Source organism: Leopardus geoffroyi, chromosome B2 (assembly GCF_018350155.1).
Source record: "Leopardus geoffroyi isolate Oge1 chromosome B2, O.geoffroyi_Oge1_pat1.0, whole genome shotgun sequence".
In the NCBI taxonomy this organism is placed as follows: Eukaryota; Metazoa; Chordata; class Mammalia; order Carnivora; family Felidae; genus Leopardus; species Leopardus geoffroyi.
This window is the reverse complement of record NC_059332.1, coordinates 119,923,733-119,945,144: the sequence shown is the minus strand read 5'-3', so window position 1 is coordinate 119,945,144 and position 21,412 is coordinate 119,923,733. Positions and strand designations below refer to the sequence as shown.

Genomic DNA, 21,412 nt, shown 5'->3' with positions numbered 1-21,412 from the left:
GAGGCACCTTGATTTTGACACAGTTCAGTATTATTTATCTTAATCGTCTACTATCTTCATATTTCATTGTATCGTAATTATTTTTTCTTTGACCACCTCTCATGCCAGATTTTCGGTTGTTAAAGGGCAACACTCTGTGTTCATTTCCATTATGTATTGACTTCACTTGCTTCTGAATGACTTTTTCCCAGAACCACATTTCCAAGGGTCTCCTGGGAATCCCCACCAGGCCCTTCCATACATCTCATTTCAAGAAATCTGGTTGCCCTTCTTTTTTTCCATCAACTAATGACATCTCCATTCCTTGCCTTCACTCATCTATTCAACATTTTGTGTGTGTGTGTGTGTGTACTAATTATGTTCAGGCACTCACTATTCTGGACAGTAGAGTAGACAAAATAGATTAAAAATCTTTGTCTTCCTGGAGCTTATATTCTACTGTGGGGAGATAGTCAATGAAAAAAAGATAATATCTATTTAGCTGTTATCTATCTACTGCTCTATGCCATGTAGCAAAGGTAAATGTCACAGAGAAAAACAAAAGCAGGACCGGTGAATATGGCGGAAAGCATGGGGCTTAAATTTTTGGTCATCAGTCGACTCCATGGTAACATCTAAACAGAGACTTGGAAGAAGTGAGTGAGTAGGTAATATGGGTGTATTTTCTAACAAAGCATTTTGAAGCCTTTCCTGGATAAACAGTCTGAAAAATGTGGTTTAAATGTAAATATTTTAGAATATCTGGTGTACTTTCAAGATTAATAGACAGGAGGGAAATATGTAATCGGGACTGTTTAAGAAATCCCAAACACCAGGCTTCTATCTTAATATACTATTCTACCATTTGTGGAGATCTGAAAAGACTTGGGCTAAATATGTTTCAAGTGGTTCAATGTGTTGTGTTTACATCTATGTTGTTCAGGAATTAATTGAAGAAAACAGGGAGAACAACTATCAAATAGTTGTTCTTTATATAAATGCATTAAAATAATAATTTTTACATGTGGTTTATCATCCTCATTGGTCTTTTTCAAGGATATGTTTTGTAGATAATTGCTTATGTTAATTTTACCAATTTGTAGATCAAACAGTATAGATTTGATACTCAAAGAAAGCTCCAGCAGATGGCACCAATATCCCATTCATTCAACAGTAATTTTACCCTTCTCAGCTATTCTTGAATAACCCAGTATTAACCGTTGAATATTTAAGGATTGTGCCAGTAGAGTACATATGGCTATATGTTATATATTCTGAGGTCTCACTTTTGAAGATTGTATTTTGGTTGATTTACTGGGACAACTTGGTAACATGATAAAGAATAAAGAAATCAAACATTAACAAATGTTCCAATATTTCCAGTTTTCCATACTGTCTGGCATCGCCCTAGCCCAACCCTTGTTGCTTTTAACTTGAACTATTCCAACAGTTTCCCAACAATTCCCTACACTTAGTCTCTCACCATTCTAGTATATTCTATACCCTAATGCCCTATTATCTGAAAAATAATTGAGATCACGTTACTTCTGTCCTTAAAACCTTTAATGGTACTTTTCTGTCTGTTAAATTTAAAATAAGCTTTTTAGCTTCTTGTGCTGAGCTCTATCTTTTATGACCCCAAAGGCATCTTTTTAAATTTCCTCTTCCCTTTTCTTCCTTAAGGATGCCTCTGCACCAACCAGATTGACTAGTTCCCTGAACAAGATTTCCCTTTTCTTAGCCTACAAAAGGTTACTTTTTTCTAATATTCTTTACTGGGGTAAAATACACATAACATAAAATTTACCATCTTAACCCTTTTTAAATGTGCAGTCAGTAGTATTAAGTCTGTTTATGTTGTTGTTCGACCATCGCCATCATCCACCTCCAGAACTCTTTTTTATCTAGCAAAACCCAAAACCTTGTGGCCCTTGCACAAGGATAACATGCAAATTCCTGAAGCATGCCATATTTTTAGAAATGAAAGAGGAGACATTATGTTTACATGATATCAAAGAAGTACTACAGATCATAAGACACTACTCTGAACAATTATATGTCGACAAATTGGACAACTTAGAAGAAATTCATAGATTTCTAGAAACAGGCAACCTACCAAGACCAAATCATGAAGAAATAGAAAATCTGAACACACCGATAATGAGTAAGGATATTGGATCAGTAATCAAAAAACTCTCAACAAAGGAAAGCCCAGAACCAGATGGCTCACAGATAAATTCTATCAAACTTTTAAAGAATAATTAATTCCAGTTCATCTCAAACTCATCCAAAAAATTTAAGAGGAGAGAATAGTCCCAAACTTATTTTATGAGGCCAACATTACCTTAATGCCAGAGTTAGGTAAGGATACCACAATAAAATAAAACTACAGCCCAATATCCCTGATGAATATAGATGTAAAAATTCTTACCAAAATACTAGCAAACCAAATTCAACAGCATATTAAAAGGATCATAGACCATGGTTAAATGGAATTTGTCCCTGGGATGCAAGAATGTTTCAACGCATGTAATCGAAGCATATGATACACCACATTAATAGAATGAAATATAAAAATCATATCATTTCAATAGATACAGAAAAATCGTTTGACAAAATTCAACATCCTTTCATTTTAGAAACTTTCAACAAAATGGGTATAAAAGGAACATACCTCAACATAATGAAGGCCATAAATAGCAGGCCCACAGCTAACATCATATTCAGTAATGAAATTTGAAGATTTTCTCTCTAAGATCAAGAAAAGACAGTATCAGTACTCCTATTTAATTAGTACTGGAAGTCTTAGCCAGAGCAATTAGGCAAGAAAAAGAAACACATAGACCAGTTGAACAGACTCGAGAGCCCAGAAATAAACCATGTGTATATGGTCAATGAACATTTGACTAAAGAGCCAGGAATACTCAATGGGGAGAGGACAGTCTGTTCAATAAATGGTGTTGGGAAAACTGTCTATTCACATGCAAAAGAGTAAAATTGAACCTTTATCTTACACCATTCACAAAAATTAACTCAAAAGGGGTTAAAGACTTAAATATAAGACCTAAACAATAAAAATCCTAGAAGAAAACATGGGGGATAATCTCCTTGAAATTGGTGTTGCCAGGGGCAGAAACTTCCTGAGAGAAAAAGCTCAGTGAAGACCAGGCAGGCCCATAAAAGGACAGGTCCTGTTGGCCATAACTAGGTTCTCATCCTTGAAACAAGTAGAAGCTCTTCATCTTGTAACAAGTCTCTGAAATACAAAGGGAAATAATAATCTGGCCAAGCACCTCTGATGCAAATCAAATCACAGGAGGGGCACCTGGGTGGCTCAGTCGGTTAAGCATCCGACTTTGGCTCAGGTCATGATCTCACAGTCCGTGAGTTCGAGCCCACGTCGGGTTCTGTGCTGACAGCTCAGAGCCTGGAGCCTGCTTTGGATTCTGTGTCTCCCTCTCTCTCTGACCTCCCCCGTTCGTGCTCTGTCTCTCTCTCTCTCAAAAATAAATAAACTTAAAAAAAAAAAAAAAAGAAAGAAAGAAAATCAAATCACAGGAGCAGCATCGAGACCCTGAGCTTGTTTCACTTCTGAAACACAGGCAGATCAGCTCCAAACCATTTTGAACACCTAAGAAACTGATCTGAGGATTAACCAACAATCTGCATAACTTGAGCCACAAAACTCGGCAGGTACATGGCATGGAAAGGTGAACAGGGGGAGAAAAAAGCCACAGAGGCTAGGGAGCTGTTTTTGCAGAGAGAAGACAGAGAGAAAGGGGGAGAGTGCAGCACATCGGATTGTGCAAGAAAAGTACTCCCCCAAAAGTAGCTGGAGAGAAAGAGAGGGAAAGAGTGAAAATACTTGCAGGGGCCTGATCAAGAAATCTGTTCCCCAAAACCGTTGATGGGAAGAAAGGAGAGGATTACCACCAGGATTCTATAAACAGCGGAGTGCAGAGTGTGAAGTTTCTGAGCTCAATGCCTGGTGGTACTCTGGTGAGGAAGTAGCGTGAATTCCCAGGAGCAGGCAGGGGGGTCTGAGGGGTCCATGTGCCACACAGGGGAAGCAGTTCCCTTGCTTGGAGAGCGTTTGGTAAAGGCCATACATTCTCCCCATAGGCAAAGGTCCCAGCAGACGCTGGAGAGCAGCTACGTTTGCTGGTATTGGGACTCCAGAGTGCAGTGAAATCTGGCACTGGCTGTGTGTTGTAATTTGCCATAATCTCTGAATCTCTGCTATTGAACAATTGCACAGATGTTTTCTGGGGCAAGCCAAGACCTGGCCAATGCTCAGCAAGACCCTTCCCCAGAGAGTCAGATGGGTCCAAGCCACGGGGGTCTCTGAAGTGTGGGATTTTGAAACACAACCCCATCTGAGATAAAACTCTGGGAAGAGATGTCACCTGGCAGGTGGACAGCTTGGACACGGACAAGGTAGAGGTGGGGAGTGGACAGAGGCCTCAGACAAAGGAGTGGTGCTTGACTGTAAGTCGGTAAGAGCACAGAGTTCCTGTTTTAGAGATTAGGGAGCTGGGTGAAGCCATTTCCACCTTTCCCACACACATGCAAGTGCACATGCACATGCATGCCACACTGATCCACCCCAGTAAGCTAAGCAGCACCACCTAGTAAAGAATGGAACCATTACACCAAGCCCTGCCCAACTGCCCCCTCCAAGCACATCCCCTAGAAAACCAGCACAAGCCACTCCACCTGTTTAGTGTATGGACTATAGAAGGTTTCATAGTTTCAGTTCTAGAAGAAACTGGATGTAACTTCATCCAGAGTTTACTCTGTTTGCTGATTCATTTATTTGTTCCTTTTCTTTCCTTCTGTTTTTGCTTAAATTGTTTTCTCTTTTCTTTTGTTCCATCCTCTTTCTTGGATACAGAAAGAGAAACATTTATTTTTATTTATTTTTTACATTCTTTTTTATTTAAAAAATTTTTATTCTATTTCATTTTATTTTATTATATAAAATATTTTATTTAAAATTTTTTCTTACCTTTTTTTTTCTTTCCTTTTTTTACTCTATTATATCAAGCTTCTTTCAACAAGCAGACCAAAACACACAAAACAGCTAGGATCTAGCTTCCTTTATTTGATTTTTTGCTTTGTGTTTAACTTTTTAATTTTAATTTTTAATCTTATTAATTTTTTTCTTCCTCCAAAATGACAAAATGAAGGAATTTACCCCAAAATAAAGAACAGGAGGAAATGACAGCCAGGGGCTTAGTCAATACAGATATAAGCAAGATGTCTGAATTAGGATTTATAGCCACAATAATAGGAATATTAGCTGCTTTTGAAGAAAGCATAGAGTCCCTCTCTGTGGAGATAAAAGAAATAAAATCTAGTCGGGATGAGATTAAAAATGCTATAACCAAGATGCAATCTTGAATGATGCCACGATGGCAAGGATGGGCAGAGCAGAGCAGTGAATCCATGGTAGAGAAGATAAAATTATGGAGGATAATGAAGCAGAAAAAAAGGAGGGAAACAAAGACAAAAGATCATGATACAATTAGAGAACTCAGTGACTTGTCAACAAGGAATAGCATCCAAATCATAAGAGTCCCAGAAGATGAATAGAGAGAAAAAGAGGCAGAAGATTTATGTGAGCAAATTATAGTGGAAAACTTTCCTTAATCTGGGGAAGTTCACAGACATCAAAATCCAAGAAGCACAGAGAACTCCCATTAGATTCAACAAAAACCAACCATCACCAAAACCTATCACAGTCAAATTCACAAAATACATAGACAAGGAAAGAATTATAAAAGTGGCCAGGGAAAAACCGTCCTTAACCTATAAGGGAAGACAGATCAGGTGCACAGCAGACCTATCCACAGAAACTTGGCAGTCCAGAAAGGAGTGACAGGATATATTCAATGTGTTGCAGGATATATGCAGCCAAGAATTCTTTATCCAGCAAGGCTGTCATTCAAAATAGGAGAGATAAAGAGTTTCCCAGACAAACAAAAACTAAAGGAGTTTGTTACCACTAAACCAGCCCTGCAAGAAATTTTAAGGGGGACCCTGTGAGTGGAGAAAAGACCAAACAAAACAAAAAATACCAAAAGCAACAAAGACTAGAAAGGACCAGAGAACATTACCAGAAACACCAATGCTACAGGGAACACAATGGCACTAAATTCACATCTTGCAGTACTCACTATAAATGTCAATGGACTAAATTCTCCAATCAAAAGACATAGGGTATCAGAATGCATAAGAAAACAAGACCCATCTATATGTTGCTTACAAAAGACTCATTATAGACTTAAAGACACCTGCAGAGTGGAACTAAGAGGATGGAGAACCATCTATCATGATAATGGTCATCAAAAGAAAGCTGGGGTAGCCATACTTATATCAGACAAACTAGATTTTAAAATAAAGACTGTAACAAGAGATGAAGAAGGGCATTATATTATAATTAAGGGGTCTATCCACCAATAAGATATAATGATTGTAAATATTTATGCCTCCAATATGCAGCCACCCAAATATATAAACCAGTTAATCACAAACATAAAGAAACTCATTGATAATAATACCATAATGGTAGGGGACTTCAACATCTCACTTACAGCAATGGACAGACCATATAGACAGAAAATCAACAAGGAAACAATGGCTTTGAATGACACACTGAACCAGATGGATTTAACAGATATATTCGGAACATTTCATCCTAAAGCAGCAGAATACACATTCTTTTCAAGTGCACATGGAACATTCTCCAGTATAGATCACTTACTGGGACACAAATCAGCCCTCAACAAGTATAAAAAAATTGGGATCATACCTTGCATATTTTCAAACCACTTGCATAGTTTCAAACACTATGAAACTTGAAATAAACCACAAGAAAAAATTTGGAAAGACCCTGAATACTTGGAGATTAAAGAACATCCTGCTAAAGAATGAATGAATTAACCAAGAAATTAAAGAGGAAATTAAAAAGTACACGGAAGCCAATGAAAATGAAAACATGACAGTCCAAAACCTCTGGGATGCACCAAAGATGGTTATAAGAGGGAAGTATATAGCAACCGAGGCCTTTCTGAAGAAGGAAGAAAGGTCTCAAATACACAACCTAACCTTACACCTAAAACATTTGGAAAAAGAAGAGCAAATTAAGCCCAAAACCAGCAGTAGAAGGGAAATAGTAAAGCGTAGAGCAGAAATCAATGATATCAAGAAAAAGCAACAACAGTAGAACAGATGAATGAAACCAGGAGCTGATTATTAGAAAGAATAAACTGATAACCCCCTAGCCAGATTGATCAAAAAGAAAAAGGAAAGGACCCAAATTCATAAAATCACGAATGTGGGTGCCTGGGTGTCTCACTCAGTTAAGTGTCCAACTTCAGCTCAGGTCATGATCTCACGGCTTGTGAGTTCAAGCCTCGCATCGGGCTCCATGCTGACAGCTCAGAGCCTGGAGCTTGCTTCAGATTCTGTGTCTCCCTCTCTCTCTGCCTCTTCCCTGCTTGTGCTCTGTCTCTCTCTCTCAAAAGTAAATAAACATTAAAATTTAAAAAAAAATAATGAATGAAAGAGGAGAGATCACAACCAACACCACAGGAATGCAAACAATAATAGAATATCATGAACAATTATATGCCAACAAATTGGACAATCTGGAAGAAATGGACAAATTCCTAGAAACATAAACTGCCAAACTGAAACAGGGAAAAATAGAAAATTTGAACAGATCCATAACCAGTAAAGAAAGTGAATCGGTAATCAAAAATCTCCCAAGAAACAAGAGTCCAGAGCCGGAAGGCTTTCCAGGGGAATTCTATCAAACATCTAAAGAGTTAACACCTATTCTTTTGAAGCTGTCCCAAAAAATAGAAACAGAAGGAAAACTTCCAAACTGTTTCTACAAGGCCAGCATTACCTTGATTCCAAAACCAGACAAAGACCCCACTAACATTTTTGCATGAACACGTATGCAAAAATTCTCAATAAGGTCCTAGCAAACCACATCAAACAATACACTAAAAGAATTATTCACCACGATCCGGTGGGATTTATTTATGGGATGCAGGGCTGGTTCAATATCTGCAAATCAATCAATGTGATACATCACATTAATAAAAGAAAGGATAAGAACCACATGATCCTCTCAATAGATGCGGAAAAAAGCTTTTGACAAAATATAACATCCTTTTTTTATTCCTTTAAAAATTTTTTTATTGATTGATTGATTGTTTAATTTACATCCAAGTTAGTTAGCATATAGTGCAATAATGATTTCAGGAGTAGATTCCAGTGATCCACCCTCTATGTGTAACACCCAGTGCCCATCCCAAGTGTCTTCCTTAATGTCCCTTACCCATTTAGCCCATTTAACCCCCTACCCAACACCCTGCCAGCAACCGTCAGTTTGTTCTCTGTATATAAGTCTCTTATGGTTTGTCTCCCTCTCTGTTGTTATATTATTTTTGCTTCCCTTCTCTTATGTTCATCTGTTTTGTTTCTTAAACTCCACATCTGAGTGAACTCATATGATATTTGTCTTTCTGTGACTAATTTCGCTTAGCATAAAACCCTCTGGTTCCATCCATGTAGTTGCAAATGGCAAGATTTCATTCTTTTTGATTGCCAAGTAATACTCCATTGTATATATATACCACATCTTCTTTATCCATTCGTCAGTCAATGGACATTTGGGCACTTTCCATACTTCAGCTATTGTCGATAGTGTTGCTATAAACATGGGGGTGCATGTTCCCCTTAGAAACACACACCTGTATCCCTTGGATAAATACCTAGTAGTGCAATTGCTGGATAGTAGGGTAGTTCTAGTTTTAATTTTTTGAGGAACCTCCACACTGTTTTTGAGAGTGGCTGCACCATCAGCAGTGCAAAAGAGATCCTCTTTCTCCACATCCTCACCAACATTGTAGTTGCCTGCGTTGTTAATTTTAGTCATTCTGACAGGTGTGAGGTTTTAATTTGTATTTCCCTAATGATGAGTGATGATGAGCATATTTTCATGTGTCTGTTAGCCATCTGGATGCCTTCTTTGGAAAAGTGTCTATTCACATCTTTTGCCCATTTCTTCATTGGACTATTTGTTTTTGGGTGTTGAGTTTGATAAGTTCTTTATAGATTTTGGATACTAATGCTTTATCTGATATGTCATTTGCAAATATCTTCTCCCATTCCATTGGTTGCCTTTTAGTTTTGTTGATTGTTTCCTTCAAGGTGCAGAAGCCTTTTATCTTGATGGGGTCCCAATAGTTCATGTTTGCTTTTGTTTCTCTTGCCTCCAGAGACATGTTGTGTAAGAAGTTGCTGCGGCTGAGGTCAGAGGTTTTTGCCTGCTTTCTCCTCTAGGGTTTTGATGGCTTCCTGTCTCAAGTTTAGGTCTTTCATCCATTTTGAGTTTATTTTTGTGTATGGTGTAAGAAAGTGGCCCAGGTTCATTCTTCTGCATGTCTCTATCCAGTTTTCCCAGTAACATTTACTGAAGAGACTGTCTATATTCCATTGACTGTTCTTTCCTGCTTTGTCAAAGATTAGCTGGCCATACGTTTGTGGGTCCATTTCTGGGTTCTCTATTATGTTCCTTTGATCTATGTATCTGTTTTTGTTCCAGTACCATACTGTCTTGATGATTACAGCTTTGGAATACAGCTTGAAGTCCAGGATTGTGATGCCTCCATCTTTGGTTTTCTTTTTCAGGATTGCTTTGGCTATACGGGGTCTTTTCTGGTTCCATACAAATTTTAAGATTGTTTGTTCTAGCTCTGTGAAGAATGCTGGTGTTATTTTGATAGGGATTGCATTGAATATATACATTGCTTTGGGTAGTATCAACATTTTAACAATATTTGTTCTTCCAATCCATGAGCACGTAATATTTTTCCTTTTTGTGTGTGTGTGTCTTCTTCAATTTCTTTCATAAAGTTTCTATAGTTCTCAGTGTATAGATTTTTCACCTCTTTGGTTAGGTGTATTCCTAGATATTTTATGGCTTTGGTGCAATTGTAAATGGGATCGAATCCTTGATTTCTCTTTCTGTTGCTTCATTATTGGTGTATAGGAATGCAACTGATTCCTGTGTGTTGATTTTATGTCCTGTGACTTTGCTGAATTCATGGATCAGTTCTAGCAGTCTTTTGGTGGAATCTTTTGGGTTTTTCAGGTAGAGTATCATGTTGGTTGCAAAGAGTAAAAGTCTGACTTCCTCTTTGCCGATTTGGATGCCTTTTATTCCTTTGTGTTGTCTGATTGCTGAGGCCAGGACTTCCAACACTGCGTTGAATAACAGTAGTGAGAGTGGACATCCCTGTCATATTCCGGATGTTAAGGGGAAAGCTCTCAATTTTTCCTCATTGAAGATGATACTAGCTGTGGGTCTTTCATATATGGTTTTAAGATCTTGAGGTATGGTCCTTCTATCCCTTTCTTGAGGGTTTTTATCAAAAAAAGAACAGATCTACCAGTAATATTGGCCATTTGTATGGCCTTTTTTTTTTTTTTTTTTTTTTGAGAAAAGTCTATTCCAGTCTTTTGCCCATTTTTAAATCAGGGTTTTTGTTGTTGAATTTTAAGAGTTCTCTGTTGTATTGTGAATATTAATATACAATGCTCTTCTCTGTCTCTTATAATCTTTTTTTTTTAATTTAAAGTCAATTATGTCAGATATTAGCATAGAATATCTTAATTTTCCCCCTCACATTTGAAGGACAGTGTTGCTGAATGTAGGATTTTTAGTTGAAAGTTTTTTCTTTCAGTGCTTTAAATATATTGGCCCCCTGCTTTCTGGCCTCTAACGTGTCTGATTCAAAACTGTGATAATCTTACTGAGGATTGGTTGTATGGTATCAATCACTTATCTCTTGTGGCCTTCAACATTCTTATTTTGTCTTTGGCTTTTGATAATTTGATTAGAATGTGTGTTGATATGGGTGTCTTTGAGTTCATCCTTCTTGGAGATCATTTAACTTCTTAGATCTTTATAGCCATGCCTTTATTCAAATTTGGAAAGTTTTTGGACATTATTTCTTCAAATAATCTCTCCGTTCCCTTATCTCACTCTTCTTGAACTCCTAGAATGTGTATATTTGTCCACTTGGTGGTGTCCTACAGCTCCCTTAGGCCTTGTTCACATCAGTCTTTTTCTCTTTCCATTCTTTCAACTCGATCATTTCAATTGCATTACCTTTAAGTTTATTGATTCTTTCTTCTGCCAACTCAAATCCATCTCTGAATCCCTTTAGTAAATTTTTTATTTTAAACATTGTAATTTTCAGCTCCAGAATTTCTTTTTGGTTTATTTTAGGTTTTCCATCTTTTTTATTGATGTTTCCTTTTTGTTCATACATCATTTTCTTGACTTCCTCTGCATTTGCTTTTAGTTCTTTGAGCATCTTTAAAACCGTTGTTTTTGTCTTTGTCCAGGAAATTTGCCATCTGGTCGTACTCAAGGATAGTTTCTGTAGGTTTATTCTTATTTTCCTTGGAATGGGGACACCCTTTCCTCTTTATTTGTATACCTTATGATTTTTTTGTTGACAAGTTGGTATTTGAATCTTAAAATGTGATAATTCTGGAAGTGAAATTTTCCCCCTTCCCCAGGGTTTACTGCCTTTTGCTTGTTTATCTGTTTTGATTGCTGTAGGTGTTTCTGTGCTAGGCATAAGCTTGAGGTATAAAATCTTTTGAAGCCTTGTCTTAGCCTTTATTTTACCCTGAGCATATGTGGTGACTTTCTACAATCTCCTATATATATGATTGCTTTTGTATATCCTAGTCCTTCAATGTATGATTCCCAAAAGAAAGGAAAAAAAAAGCAAAATTAAGGAAGGGGGAGAGAAGAAGACTCTAGCTTTTTAAATCCTCTAGAAATTATTTCAGTTAGTGGGGGAAGGACTGACAACATTATAGTGGTGGAGATGCAACAATGGCTACCTGTCCCTGTGTCTGCACCTCCAGGATAAGAAGCAGTTATCAGTGATCAGAATATAGTTTCCTGATATTTAGAGGACAGGGTTTCTATTGTCTAACCTGATCCCATAAACTACCTACACAGTATTGCAGGAACACTTGCATGGCTGCCTGCCATGGGGCTTGGGGTGGGGTAAAGCATGGGTAGCCACTACTGAGATAAGAGCTGAAATTGACTGAAACTAACTGAAATTTAGTGAAATTTAGTGAAATTACTGAAGTAGTTAGCTTAGACAGACTAAATGTTACTGTGAGTTTAAAATAGCAATAGCAATCATGCAATCCCTTTTCACTTTTCTATTTCAAATGCCATTTCCAACATCACTTTCAGGAAGCGGCATCTATGCACCTTCCAAGCCTTCCCCCTGGAACTCACAACCCTTGGAATAGACTCCAAAATTTCAGTTAGATTCTGCCAGCACAAATATCATTTACGTGGAAGGATGGATTCCTGGTGCTTTGTACTCAGCCATCTTCCCAAAATTCTCTTAATTCCAAGTTGTTCTTATTTCAATTGAAATATTTTTTTTAATGCTTCTTTTCTGCCAGGGTTAGTGAACAGAAGATGTATATCTTTGCCCAAAATATCTATGAGATATGACACGGATCATAAGATAAACACATAATGAATGCTGATTATAGATGATGATAAATGCTGTGAAGAAAAAAGATACATGACCTAGAATCTTATCCTAGAACAGTTTTCTACAACCAAATTCCCACAAGTGTGTACTTCCTCCAAAGTCTATTCTTGTTTTAATCCTTCCCTTCTATTGTGTTATTTAGAATTTAGTTTTGTGTATGTCACATAATAGCTTCAGGCAATATAACGCTGAATTTTATTAAGAGGTAAGCTTGATTTTTGTTTTCCTCTTCCAATGAACACATATTAGGTTTGGCCACACCCCAGTGCAAGAAAGACTCAGCTGCCTGGCCAAGCACAACTCTATCTACGTTGTGGCAAATATTGGGGACAAGAAGCCATGCAATGCCAGTGACCCTCAGTGTCCCCCCGATGGCCGTTACCAGTACAATACTGATGTGGTGTTTGATTCTCAGGGAAAACTGGTGGCACGCTACCATAAGGTAAAATTAATTTGCACACAGTTCAGATACTGAATGTTTAACAAAATAAAGTGGGGAAAAAGGGGGAAAAACATTAATGTTTATAATAAGCATACTTTAGAAGCAGAGTAGAGACAAAGCATAGAAAACGATGATTAGGTGTGGTAAGCTCCTATAAAGAGGCTCAAGAGGTTTTCTATGTATTTAGGAACACAGGAATGTATCTTTGGAAGTATGTGAGAATCAGCAGGAGGTACCTGCACTGAAATATAATGTTGCCTTTTAGACTTTGTCTTTTTAAGGACATGCCCTGGCAATGGGTCAAGACTAGAACAAAAAAAACTACCTACCAGATAGACTTGGTTTTGAAGAGAAAGGAGCAATTTTGTCTACAGAAAATATTTAGGTGTTCTTGGCAAATAGAAGTTATCTATTTCACTCTTAGGTCTTGTAAGATTCAATAGGGTCTTAATACATAAGGATTCCCTTCTACAGATCTCTAAAACGTAGAGATTGAACCAAAGGCTCCTATCAGCCATAGTAATCTCTGATTCTGTAACACTTTTTCCCTGTGAGGACGGTGGTTATGGGTGAAATTGGCACTAAGAGATGTTGGCTTGCACTTTTTCAGACACATTGACACCCAGGCCAACTTCTGAAAAGAGACTTTTACCCACTTCATCTTCTCTTTATTACAGTACAACCTTTTCATGGGTGAGGATCAATTCAATGTACCAAAGAAGCCTGAGGTTGTGACTTTTGACACCATCTTTGGAAGATTTGGCATTTTCACATGCTTCGATATACTCTTCCATGATCCCGCTGTTACTCTGCTGAAAGATTTCCATGTGGATACCATAGTTTTCCCAACAGCATGGATGAATGTCTTGCCACATTTATCAGCTATTGAATTCCACTCGGCTTGGGCAGTGGGCATGGGGGTTAACTTCCTTGCAGCCAACATACACCACCCCCAGAAGAGGATGACAGGTAACGTGTAATCTCTAAGATGTACAAACTTTATGCCATAACCAAAAAAGCAAAATAATGATTTTTTTCTAGCTAACGTGTACTCCTTAATATAATGTTTTCCAACTCTTATATTTTGCACCTCTGGCTGGTGACATACCGTAGAAGCCATCTCAATGTAAATTGTTTTGTAGATTTATTTAGTTCTATTCAACTTACAGGCACACTTTTTTCCCCCTCAAGATTGACCACTTCTGACCCGAAAGTTTCTCTTATTGGCTTCTCAGTATCAAACCCTGTTGGATTTCCTCTCACCTGTTTCCTTGTCAGTATATCTTACTGAAATTACTGAAATAGTTAGCTTAGCCAGACTAAATGTTAATGTGAGTTTAAAATAGCAGTAGCAATCATGCAATCCCTTTTCACTTCTCTATTTAAAATGCCATTTCCAACATCGCTTTCAGGAAGCGGCATCTATGCACCTGACTCTCCAAGAGCATTTCATTATGACATGAAGACAAAGGAGGGAAAACTCCTCATCTCACGACTGAATTCTTCTTCATACGACCCTGGAGTGGTAAATTGGGCTTCTTATGCCAGTAGTATAAAAGCATTCTCCACAGGAAATCAGGAATTTAAAAGTAATGCATTTTTTGATGAATTCACCTTCTTGGAGCTCACAAGAGTCACAGGAAATTACACAGTTTGTCAGAAAGAACTCTGCTGCCATCTAAGCTACAAGATGTCTGAGAAGAAACCAGATGAAGTTTATGCCCTAGGGGCATTTGATGGACTACATATTGTCGAAGGGAGTTATTATCTACAGGTAATGCTTGTTTTGTTGGCAGGGGCATTAACCAGGCAAAATATAGGACACCCAGTTGAATTTGACTCTCAGATAAACAATGACTTGTTTCATTGTAAGTGTGTCCCACTTCAAGAAAAAAAAAAATGGGTCCCACTTTTGAGGATATATGCACACTAAAAATGTTATTTACCTGAAATTCAAACTTAGTTGGGCATCCTGAATTCTTATTTGCCAAAACTTGCAATCCTAGATGTCCAATTTTAAACTGGCTGGAAAAAGGCAGAAGATTTATTTACAGTACCCGCATTTAAAATGATACAGTAATCAAATTACAGATGATTTTAAAGGATGATTAACCTCTGATAGTTCTTCCCTGAACAAACATACCCATTTTCTTGATATGTTCGCTAAGGCTTTTTATTTTTATTTTTATTTTTTTTCAATATTTATTTTCGAGAGCAGGAGAGACAGAGCGTGAGTGGGGAGGGGCAGAGAGAGAGAGAGAGAGAGAGACACGCACAGAATCCGAAGCAGGCTCCAGGCTCTAGGCTGTCAGCACAGAGCCCAACACGGGGCTCAAACTCACAAAGCGCGAGATCATGACCTGAGCCGAAGTCGGACGCTCAACCGACTGAGCCACCCAGCCCCCTCCCCCCCCCTTTTTTTTTTTTTTACTTAAGAACTTGACACTAAGCATGTCCTGGAGACATCTAGGGTTGACCTCTGAGACAAGCAGTAGAGTAGTTTACTGGTGCAGAGACTTGGTATCTCGCACCCCTCAACATCAAAGGAAGAGCTATGGTGAGTTGCAACAAGCAACTTTCATGTTCCTCTCATTCTGCTCTCCTCTTCCTTGATCTGGCTCTTATCCTATGTCACCCAGACTGTGCAACATCTGAACAGGGCTTCCTGTTGACAGTTTCAGCTCCATCCCATCCACTTCCCATACTCTAATCATACCAATTACTAAAAGTCATTTCTGATTATTTCCCTGCCTTGCTTAAAAGGCCTCACTGTCTTCTCATTGGCAAATCAACTTCCTCACCAAAAAGCTACTCAGAAATGCTTGACATGTACCTCTTCCTACTCTCTGTTCTCTTCTCTCACTTCTACCCACATGTGCCCTGGGCTCCTCTCATGTTGAGGCATTTCTTCATCCCCAGTGTGCCCGCATCTGCAGAACCTCTGGATGTTTGCACAGGTTGTCTCCTTTATCTATGATGGCCCCACCTCCTCACCATTCATGGTGCTTTTCGGGTGTTATCTTCACCCCGAGGGCTGCCCTGACACTTCCTGTAGCACCAAGCCCACCTCCCCACCCGAGCTAGGTACCTCAGGCATCCTACGCTCAGCTTTATTAAGGACATATTATGTGAAATGATGCACATCCTTGTGCATAAGTGCTGGAACTGTACCCAATGTGCAAAATGTTGTTTGCTGTATGATAAGCACCGTCTTAATGCATCTTTACCTGGACACTTGTTGAGTGCCTACTACATAGTAGGTGTATATAGTCAGTGCTAATGATATGAAGACGAATAAGCCAAGGCCCTCCTCTTGAAGAATTTAGCAGGGGGGAAAGACATAGGACCAGGTAATGTCAGTACAAATCGGCATGTGATAGAACATAGAGTGCACGTTTTGTTGTAGGAAATACTAAGGAGCTATACCTAGCCTGATTTGGGGATTCAGGGAGGTTTCTGGAGACATGATGTATGAGCTTATGCTCATGCTATTCTCCAGATGAAAAAGAGTGGGAGGAAATTCTAGGTGGAGTGGAGAGTGTGAGCAAGGGTGAGGACATGTCAAGAAGTAGGGTATACGGGTCAGTGTCACTAAGGCATAACGTAAGAAGCAAGGATTGGTGGAAGATGGGCTTAGAGGCAGGATCACGTTTGGCAGGATCTTACCCGTCATTCCTAAGGTTTGGGCTTTATTCTCTGGGTGCCAGTCTTCTGTGGGAAGGTGTTCAGCCAGGGAATGATGTGATCAGATCTGCTGTTGCGTTAGATCGCTGTAGCAGCACTGTGGAGGGGGGAGCGAGGGCACAAAGACTGGTTAGATTTCAAAAATAGTCCTATTAAAACCTGTATCAAGATTATGTCAGTAGGGGTAAGAGCAGGGAGTGGAGTCTGGCAATATGTAGAAGACTAAACTTAGTCGCTAATTGGATACAGAACAGGAAAGCAGAATGAAGGGGCTAGAATGCCAGGTTTCCGACAAGAGTAGCTGGGTGAATGTATGTTTCAGGATGTTAGAAGGGGAGCAGGCTGGCAGTGGAGAGATGCTCAGTTCAGCTTTGGATATTCTGGTTTCAAAGTATTTATGGGACATTCAGCTGGAGCCCTGGTACCTGACATCACCAGCAGAGTCTGGAGCAGCACCCCAGATAAAACGTGTTAATGTGTCTGCTGGAAAACATGGGATTATGCACCCTAAATAACTTAAAAACAGGATAGCCTTATGTTAGTTCAAGTTAGGTTTCAATGTCCAATGTGCTACAAAAGCCTTTATTTTCAGAGAAGTTTGGTCTTGGAATTAAGAATGAGGGATTTGGGTATTGGATTATATTCATAATCCTTCATAGTCTAACTGTGATGATAACTAATGCCAGAAAAATCTCTATAACACCAACATCTAGTTCTTAACTAAGAAGAGAAGACAAAAAAAAAAAAAAAAAAGGAAATAAGGGTACAATAACTCTGCATCTTGCCACGGAGATTTTCCAAATGTTCTATAGTGAATTTTAAGGACGTAGGGAAAGAAGGTGCTTGTAGCATTTTCTAGAGTAGAGGATGGTAAAAGATTGGGTAAAAATTTATAGCAGTGGTTATAGGAGAGTGGGAGAAGCAGCCTACATATTTTAAAGAATCATTGAGTAAATCAATTAATAAAGAAGGGATAAACTAAACAAAAGTTCATTCCCTTTACCCCATATAACCTGGGAGATCTTCCTCTTGAGATTATTTTCTGTACCCTTTGTCCTCTCCATTTCCTCCCACCAAGGTAAGAGTCATCCAAATCACCAGCCTCTCTCTTCTAGAATGTGAAACTATTTCCCAACAGGGTAAGAAATTAGGGATATGACATGGTGAGAACATAGATTCTGGAGCCAGAAATTCTGGGTAAATCGCTTCTTAACTGTATAGTGGCCACCTGGCCCTGGGCCAACCTCTTTAAATCCCTGGTTCCTCATCTGTAACATGTGGATTCATTTTCATTCACCAAATATTTATGTAATGTTTTCTGTGTGCAAGTACTTGGTACAGCCTGAGGATATTAAGATGAGCAAGACAGATACTGTCACTGTCTTCATAGAGCTTACTGCTGGTGGTGACACAGGCATTGAAGAGAAAACTAAGGAAATCACTAGTTGATTTTAGCTGGGACAAATGTTACCAAAGGAAAGTACCACGGACAATTAAACCATACAACTGGAGGACCTAACTTAATCCTAGGAGGGAAGTAAGAATGATGACAACTGGGGCGCCTGGGTGGCGCAGTCGGTTAAGCGTCCGACTTCAGCCAGGTCACGATCTCGCGGTCCGTGAGTTCGAGCCCCGCGTCGGGCTCTGGGCTGATGGCTCAGAGCCTGGAGCCTGTTTCTGATTCTGTGCCTCCCTCTCTCTCTGCCCCTCCCCCGTTCATGCTCTGTCTCTCTCTGTCCCAAAAATAAATAAACGTTGAAAAAAAAAAAAAAGAATGATGACAATAATAATAATAATAATAATTATTATTATTATTTATGGCATTTGGGGGAACTTTGATTTCATAAATAAATGTAAACAGGGACACCCGGGTGGCTCAGTCCGTTAAGTGTCTAACTCTTCATTTTGGCTCAGGTCATGCTTTCATAGTTTGTGAATTTGAGCCCCACGTCTGGCTCTGCACTGTCTTCCTTTCTCTCTACCTCTCCCCTGCTCGTGCTCAATCTCTCTCTCTCCCTGCCCCCCCCACCCTGATCAAAATAAAGAAATAAACATTAAAAATAAGTAAATATATAAGCTAACAAATAAATGTAAAGAATTCAGCACCGTGCCTACACATAAAAAGTCCTCAATGAATGTTAACTTTTATTATTGTTGTTGTTGCTGCTGCTAAAAAAAAGTAACATAAACTTTTCTTTTAGCTGTCAGACCTATACGACCAGGTTTGCTCACGTGAACACTGGCTGCATTGCAAGCAGGTCCTGAGTCAACTCCTTTGTTTCTTGAGTCCTTGTCATATGCCAGATGTTCTCTCCCTTCCTACCACCTGGATTGCCTCTATCACTTCTTTCTTCATTTTAATAAAAGTAATGCATGGGCACACCTAAGAAGATAGCACTAAAACCTTGTGAAACACCGGTTTCTTCCCTAATCCATCTTGTCCTTCTTTCTGAAGGCAAACGCTTTTGAATCTTTTCACTGTTTCTTCTGAAATTTACTCATCTGACATCATCTACCAGGAGCTAAAGCGGAGTCCACAGACTCAGGGCTCCGTCCCACAAGACTGGTCCCCTCCCTATTTGAGACTCCAATCGCAAGTCCAGGTTGTCACCCATGCTTCTGACCTGACTGACCGTAAATCAGGGGCTCCCGCGATCTCTGCCTTGGGTTTGCTAATTTTCCGGAATGGCTCATAGAACCTAAGAAAGTGCCTTATGTACTACTAACAATTTATTACAGAGGACATTTCAAAGAATACAAATGAACAGCCAGATGAAGAGACACATACGGCAAGGTCTGGGAGTATCCCAAGCATAGGAGTTTCTGTCCCATGGAGTTTGGGGTATGCCACCTTCCCATCATGTAGATACGGCATTCTTGTTCACCAACCTGGATTCTCTCTGAACTCCATACTTTAGGGATTTTCATGGAGGCTTAATTTCATGGACATGATTGATTCAAGTTATTGACCATTGGTGCTTAATTTAGCCTCCAGCTCCTCTTCCCTCCGCAGATATAGGGGTGGGGATGGCGACGCTGAAAATTCCAACTCTCTAACCTGGTGGTTGGTTTCCCTGGTCACCAGTTTCCATCCTGTGGTTATTTAAGGCTCTCCACAAATCTCCTCATTAACATGAACTCAGTCGTGGTTGAAAGAGGCTTGTTATTAGTAACAAAAGCCCCTCTTTTCACATTTCACCTCTCATCACTAAGGAAATTCCAAGGATTTTAGAGCTCTTCTTGCCAGGCACTAGAAAAAGACCAAATATATATTTCTTACTATATTTTCTTACACAGTACCACCCACCTCCTTTGTTGTTGGTGGTGTAAGTTCCTGGAAGATCACTCTGAGTGGGTGATAAAATATTTTCAACTTACAAGTCTCAAAATGCCTTTCCTTTCATATTTGATGGAGGATTTCCCTAAGTATAAAATTCAAGGTCATTGTATTGCTACTGAGAATTCTTGAGTTATTTTGATTCCTGGTGCTTTGTATGTGTATCCCTCTTCCTACTGTTTCCTCAGAAACCTTATAGAATTTCCTCCCCTCCATGGTTTCCTCTTCTGGAACTCCTATTTTTGGAATCATGTGTTTTTTGGGTTGTCCTCTAATATTTTTGTATCTTTTCTTTGTTTTCTTTCTCTTTCTTTCTTTCTTTCTTTCTTTCTTTCTTTCTTTCTTTCCTGCTCTTTCTTTCTTTCTTTCTTTTTTCTCTCTTTTTTCATTTACTCCTCTTGATCTTTCAAGCCTTACATTGAGTCATTATTTTTGTTGACATGTTTTTATTTTTCAAGAACTATTTTTTTTGCTCTATGAATTTTTTTCTGTTGATGTTGTTTTGTGGATCCAGTATTTTATCTCTCTGAGTCTGGTAAGGAATTTTTTTCTTTTTTTCTTTCTTTTAAATGTTTATTCATTTATTTTGAGAGAGAGAGAGAGAGACAATAAGGGTGAGTGGGGGAGGCACAGAGAGATGGGGGAGAGAGAATCCCAAGCGGGTGCTGCACTGTCAGTGCAGAGTTTGAAAGGGGGCTCAATCTCCAGAGCTGTGAGATCGCAACTTGAGTCAAAATCAAGATTCAGACACTTAACTGACTGAGCCACCCAGGTGCCCTACAGAAAATTTTTTCTTGAAGCTTCTTCTCTGTAAATAGTCTCTTTTTCCCTAAAGTTTCTTTTATCTACCTGTTCTGCTCTCTCTTTCATGTTAGAAGCTTTCCTCAGAAATATAGTAACCCTTTAACCTTACCAAAAACTAAGTGAAGGGCCCAGCATGAGTGATATTTGCCCACTTAAACTTCAAAGTAGGGTGATCTAACCAGGCATTTTGTTAGGGGAAACAGTAAGTATATTTGGAGTAAGTATATTTGGAGACTTCCTCTTGGGATGGGTCAGGTTTCTCAGTCTTTAAAATTCTTCTAATTCTCTTCCTGAATAAAGTTATCTAATTTAGCAAATTGAAATACAGGGTGCCCTAGTAAATTCAAAGTTTGGATAAACAACAAATATTTAAAAAATATAAGATTGTCCCATTCAATATTTGAGACATACTTACACACTAAAAACCATTTTTGATACTATTAGTATATTTAAACTTCAAATTTAAATTGGGCTCCTGTCCTGTATTTATCTGGTAATTTTATTTCTGAAGGGTAAATTCATTGCTGACAGCATTTAGAGAACCAG

At 38.8% G+C, this 21,412-nt stretch overlaps 1 protein-coding gene and 1 long non-coding RNA gene across 9 annotated transcripts in view; one reads left to right on the top strand and one right to left on the bottom strand.

Annotated features, from left to right (window-relative positions):
• Positions 1-21,412, top strand: part of LOC123609023 (pantetheinase) — a 92,851-nt gene that overhangs the window by 40,202 nt on the left and 31,237 nt on the right. For all 8 annotated transcript variants that reach the window (XM_045499654.1, XM_045499655.1, XM_045499649.1 and 5 more), the window contains 3 exons: positions 12,849-13,041; positions 13,719-14,010; positions 14,454-14,815. In XM_045499654.1, the coding sequence (XP_045355610.1) occupies positions 12,849-13,041; positions 13,719-14,010; positions 14,454-14,815 (847 nt within the window). The remainder of the gene's footprint in view (positions 1-12,848; positions 13,042-13,718; positions 14,011-14,453; positions 14,816-21,412) is intronic.
• LOC123609027 lies at positions 1,157-21,316 on the bottom strand. Its single transcript, XR_006717574.1, has 3 exons — positions 21,305-21,316; positions 4,988-4,997; positions 1,157-1,264 (listed from the first exon to the last, which is right to left on the bottom strand). It is a non-coding gene; the product is annotated as an uncharacterized LOC123609027 (long non-coding RNA).